General features: G+C 51.2%; 1 protein-coding gene across 1 annotated transcript; it reads left to right on the top strand.

Moving 5' to 3' along the window:
- Positions 1–2,231: 2,231 nt before the first annotated feature.
- On the top strand, positions 2,232–5,319 carry LOC122428974. Its single transcript, XM_043449153.1, has 2 exons — positions 2,232–2,646; positions 4,413–5,319. Exons 1-2 carry the CDS (start codon positions 2,306–2,308, stop codon positions 4,732–4,734), a joined length of 663 nt encoding a protein of 220 aa, XP_043305088.1. The 5' UTR covers positions 2,232–2,305; the 3' UTR covers positions 4,735–5,319.
- The last annotated feature ends 729 nt before the right edge of the window (positions 5,320–6,048 follow it).

The raw sequence follows: 6,048 nt of genomic DNA, 5'->3' as shown, positions 1-6,048 counted from the left end.
GCGAGCTATTTGCAAAATATTGAACCCAAACGGAAGGAGCTCATGGGAACCTTCAATCTGAAGACCAGTTGGACAGAAGTTGTGGGTAACCTGGAGACCTGCCACTTGTGATCCAGATCTAAAGTTGGCGCGGGAGGGCTGTCTCATGGAATTGGGCTCTTAACCTGGTGGGGGCCTGATGCTATGTCCAGACTGGTAGTGTCAGAATTCTGCTGAATCATAGGACACCTAGCCGGTGTCACAGAACTGCTTGGTGTGGGGTAAACCCACACATCTGACGTCTGAAATGTTTTGAGTGTACTAGGAGTGTAAGGGTAAAAGAGAAACATAGGAGGAGGACTGGAGGTTTTTTCAACGTACAGTTCAAAATTCCGTCCACACACCAGCCACACACCAGCAGGACCGGGGAGCGGATTAGAGATGTATGATCTTAGCCCCTCTCCAGGGTGGCTGATCCAGACTCTGCAGCTTGGCGCTGTGGGCGATGCGTACACACTTGGACTCCGTGAAGCATCCTTACGTGTGGTGCTGCGCTTCACTCTTTTCCCCCCGGGGGACTGTGGCCCACCAGACTCCTCTGTCCTTGGGGTTCTCCGGGCCAGAATACTGGAGTAGGTTGCCGTGCCCTTCTCCAAAGTGCTCTTTTACATGTTATCAAGCGCTTACACGTACAGAATACGTGTCTCAGACCCTTGCAGTGCTCACATGTGGCTGCAATACAGGAGGAAAGAAGTGCCTGAGAACTCAGCGAGGACCAAAGACAAAAGTGCTTAAGAGGAATGCTGGAAATATCCTAGGGGGGAGAAAAGCTTCATACTTCTCTGCTTTGCCAAAGATTGGCTCCGGGCACCAGCCTTTATAGTCGAAGCCAAGAGAAACATCATCCAAGTGTAAAATTCGAATGGGAGCAGCAAGGCTTCCTCCAACTCCAGTGCTAGGCAGAGATCAGGAGCAGACCAGGACCCCAGCTTCCCTGTTCCTGACTGATTACAGTCCTAGAAGAATTGTTTAAGAAATGGATAACCAGCTTGGCAAAAATAAGACATATTCACTGTTGCATTCCCCTTGAATGGAGTCAGTGAATGCTCTGCCTCAAGATTAATTTCCAACCCCTAACAGCAATGTTCAAGACATGCAGATGGGGTGAGCAAATTCTAATTCTAAGTAGGGAACAGGGATACAGTGCAAGTTTCTTTCTGTTTAAAGCTCCTCATGCTGAGGTGGTTGGAGAGCTGCAGAATCGGAGGGAAGTGCATGGCTCCTAAAACAATGCTTTCTCATTTGCAGAAGACAGGTGAAGGTCAGCAGAACGTCTCCAAGTGACACGCATCCCTCTTCTGGGTGCTTCTAGGCATGCTGTCCTGATGATGGATTTCTCGCTGGGAAAGCACCAGACGTGGCATCTCAGGAAGTGGGGGTGGGGTGAGACCTGCACAGGTAGGCTTGTCTGCGCTCTCCCATGTCCCGTCAGAGAGAGGAGCCCAGCCACACCTCTCCCTGGGCTCACACCCTGCTCTGGGTATGTGCCATTGCCCTGGCTTTCTTTCCTTTTCCACTCAGAGCAGCGGGTTTGGTGACCCAGGAAAGCCAGGGCTTGCAGCCAGACTCTGCGCTGTGAACACGGTGCCTCTGCTGCCTGTAACAACACAGAATTCAAAGTGGAGCTGGGGCGATCTGTCACTCGCCACTCTCAGACAGGCTGCTATTAATCACGCCGGCCACATCCATCAGGCTCTTCTCATTTGGCCACGGCTCATAGTCACAGAAGCGCAGCCAGGGTCTCCTGATAAATCAAACCCAACAGTTCTATGATAAGGATGACACAGGTGAGTGGGGGACAAAAGTGTACAGTCTTAGCCATGTATCCACAAAATTCAAAAAGTGCAGGAAGGAAATGACCGCTGACTGCCAAGAGCCAGAGGCTGACTTTCTTCTTTCTTTCTTTCCTTCTTCCTTCCTTCCTTCCTTCCTCTCTCACTGTCTATTTATAACCTCCCTAAACCTCCACCATGTGTGGGAGTTAGTATTACCACTGTGCGCAGATGAAGAAACCAAAGCTCAGAGGGGTTGAGAAATGTGCACAAGATCACAGATCTTGTGGTAGCAAAGCTAGAAATTCAGGTCTAGGCGAGTGGCAGAAATAATTAGAATAGAGGAAGATAAATAGTAAGGAGCTGAGTCAGGGGCATAGAGAAGATGAAAAGAGAAAGAAGAAGAAAGAGAAAAAAGAATAGGAAAAGTGCAGGGGCAGAAAGCAAACTGCCTTCACAGCCAAGTTCCTCTGCTGGACCCTCAGCTTGGCCACATGCAGCCTGGTGACCCAGGACAAATCCTGTCACTGCAGCCTCTTCGTCTGTGCAACGCGGTCAGGGTCAGCCAGCCAGCTGTGACACTGGTTTGTTTTCAGGATCAAAAGACTCTGTGTGGGAAGTTCTACATCACTGGGCATGCTGGCCACATGGAGGCTCTTCAGACGGTGTTTAGAGGATGGATGAGCCTTGGAAGGCCAGGCCCCCAGGATGTAGGGAATGAGAACGTCCCCCAAATGGTGAACAGAGCTGTGAGCAGCCCCTGCCCAGGATGTGGAGCCAGCTGGGATAACCATCTGCGGGTCTGCTTCACCCAGAATCGATCCCAACGGTGGAGGTGAGTCTATTGACCCAGGCACTTACTCCAGGTAGAGACAGCAGCTCACTGAGGTTTCAGGAAAAAGGAAACCCCTTCTCCCAAACCTGTATGGGAATCAAGAGGGATCGCTCCCTTTCTTTCTGGACCAGGAGCATGTCGTTGAGATGGCATCACTAATAACGGCTGGGAAGACAGTCAGAAGTGAAAATGCGGTGAATATTGGGTGGAGAGGGGATGGGTGAAGATGTGTGAGGAAGGAAGCTGGGAGTTTGGCCAATCCCACATGGAGGGTTCATGTGACTCGGTTCAGAAATCAAGGAAGGGGTAACTGAAGAGGCTTTTTAGTGAAATAAATCGAGGAAGAAGAAACCAGAGGGCAGGAAGTTAGTTGGAGAACCTTCTCTTCCTTTTCTGTGCAGAGCAGAAGGCCAGAAAGGAGAAAGGCTCCTGTGAGCAGTTTCTTTGAGGTGAGAACCATGAAGGAATTTTGGGCTCCCGAGGCTGGGGGGCTCCAGAGAGCGCTACCTGGCCTGAGACGGAAATACGGAGGCCTGGCTGAGTCTGTTCATGGTGCTCAACCAACAGGGCCGCAAGGCTGTGTCTGTGATACCCTCCTGTTTGGCATGTGCCTCCAGGCTTCTGATTCTTCTGTAGCTGGGCCCAGAAGGTGGAGGAAGATGCTGTAGAATGAGGGAGCAAGGCCCAGATCCCAGGATGTGCTCCCAAGAGGAGGAGTCAGAAAGCTCCTCTGTGCTTCATCCTGCCTCCCCTGGGAGGGAGATGAGGTGGGCTGAATGGTGACCCCAAAGATATGACCACGTCCTAATCCATGGGACCTGTGACTTAGTACCTGATGCAGGAAATGGGTCCTTGTGAAGAGGGTTAAGTGAAGGGCCTTGAGATGAGGGGATCATCCTGGATCATCCGAGTGGGACCTAAATGCCATCACAGGTCACCTGGAAAGAGTGAGACGGAGGGAGAGTGAAAGGGCACTCAGAAGAGCAGTCAGTGTGAAGTCAGAGGCAGAGCTTAGACTCACGTGGCCTTAGGAGAAAGAAGGTCTGGAGCTGCCAGAACCTGTAAGAGGTGAGGATGGATTCACCCCAGAGCCTCCGTGGGGAGCTCGGCCCTCCCAGCACCTCGATCTCAGAGTTCTGCCCTCCCAACCTGTGGGAGAATGCATTTCCATTGATCTCCTTTGTTTTTTTTTGGTGCGCCACACAGGATCTTAGTTCCCGGATTAATAGACCCAGCCAGGCCCGTGGCAGTCAAAGCGCAGAGTCCTAACTATGGGACCGCCAGGGAATTCCCATACACTTCCGCTGTTTTCGGCCATCATTGGAAACTAACACAGGCTGCAATGGGAAAGTTACCTAGAGGCAGAAACACCTCCTAGTCTTCTGACTTCCCTCTTTGGGGAAGGTTCGGGACAGGGTTCATTTGCCAGAACAGGACAGAGGTGGAATTGGACCAGCACCCACCCTGTGAGCACCCATCGTGCAGAGTTTCAAAGGGAGGCCGACCACACAGGTGTGCTTGCTGCAGGGGATGAGGGCTGAAGCAGAGGACCAGAGGTGTACGTCCAGGGTCTCATCAAATCTCCAGAGGTCCCGTGAGCTGGAAGTGGAAGCTCAGCGTTCAGCGCAAGAGAAAAGTCGCTCAGATTTGGGGTTGAATTCCAGCTCCCCCATTCAATGACCATGCGACCTGACACCCACCCCCCCAACCCACCCCCAACTCTCGCCTTTTGTCTGTGAAACTGAAATTATGACACCTACCTACAGGCTTGTTGCTCTGAGGTTTAAAGCCCTTCACAGAGCTCTCCGCTTCCTGAACGACCTGGTGAATAGTTCTTGCTGTTACGGCCCAGGATCCCAGAGCAGCCAGACAGGCCTGAGTGATGTGGGAGCCTGGGACGGACTCCCCCTGCAGGGATCAGCCTGTCGACGTGGAGGTGCTCATTTCAGCCCACCACAACACTGCTCTGCGTGGGCTGTTGCCTGCTGTGTTCAGCGCCAACCTCTCAGCGCTCCCCAAACCACAAGGGCTAGAAGCCTGAAAATTGTGTCTCTCAGACTGCCCCCTGCCAGCAGGGTTCCAGTTTAGATCCTGCCTTTGGAAGGCTTTTGCCTGAGAGCAGGAGGCAGAGAGGGAAACTGTTTCTCTGGCTCCAGACTGGGAGGCAGCCGTGGGTCTGACCCTCCTGCGGAGGCAGAGCTAGCAGCAGCGGAAGCCTGCAGGGCGGCGGCTGGCTCCTGCCAGCCTGAGAAGGGCAGCGGGGCTGTTGGAGTCCTGCGTGCTCAGAGACAAGTAGGTTCCTACCGGGTTACGGTGGCTGACTGCAGAGCGGGATCTCTGGGTAGCAGCACCGTTCCCATCCATAGTTTTGCTCCTTCCCTTCCAACAACTAGGAAACTTCACTCCCTATATTAAATTTCACTGTGTTTGAAATACCTATAGTGACTTTCATTTTCCCAACTGAATCCCTGACCAGTCCATCAGTCCTCTGAGGTGCAGGGGCCGAGGGGTACAGAGCATTAGGGGGCTCAGAGGGCCATCTTTACCAGGAAATATGACCTTATATTTCCCATTAGAGATAACCCTTATAATGAAAATACACCATGTCTGCTAAGTCACTTTAGTTGTGTCTGACTCTTTGTGACCCCCTGAACTATAGCCTGCCAAGCCTCTCTGTCCATGGGATTCTCCAGGCAAGAACACAGGAGTGGGTCACCATGCCCTCCTCCAGGGGGTCTTCCTGACCCAGGGACCAAACCCACATCTCTTAAGTCTCCTGCATTTTCGTGCAGGTTCTTTACTGCTGAGTCACCAGGCCAGGGAAAGCTATAATACTGGCTCAAATGCTGCCTATAGGGAGTCGTTGGCCATATCATAGCCTGTCTTTAGTGAAAGTTTTGTAAATGGGGAAGAGTGTTAAATACAGTAGGGCAGAAAGCTGGGATGAAAGAAGGGGACAAGAAAATCCCTCAAAGGGAGGAAAAATATCAGAGAGATATTACAGAGAGAAATACAGGTTTGCCCAGGCAGCAGCATATTGCTTGACCTCTTTATTTTTAATATTGTGGTAAAATATACCCAGCAAAGAACTTACCATTTTAATTGTTTTTAAATGTACAGTTCAGTGGCATGAAGTACATTCACATGGTTATACAACCATCACCACCATCCATCTCCAAAACTTTTACCTCTTTCCAAACTGAAACTCCATTTCATTGTACAATAACTCTCCCCTTCCCCCTCCCCCAGGCTGTAGGTATCACCTTTTCACTTTGTGTCTGTGAATTTGGCTCCTCTAGTACCTTAGGTAAGAATCACACAGTATTTGTTCTTCCTTGTCCGGCTTACGCCCCTCAGCCTAATGTCTTCAAGGTTCATCCACATTGTAGCATGTGTATAGAA

Source organism: Cervus canadensis, chromosome 27, assembly GCF_019320065.1.
Source record: "Cervus canadensis isolate Bull #8, Minnesota chromosome 27, ASM1932006v1, whole genome shotgun sequence".
NCBI lineage: Eukaryota > Metazoa > Chordata > Mammalia > Artiodactyla > Cervidae > Cervus > Cervus canadensis.
Note: the sequence above shows the minus strand (reverse complement) of the source record. Positions and strands in the feature narration are given on the sequence as shown.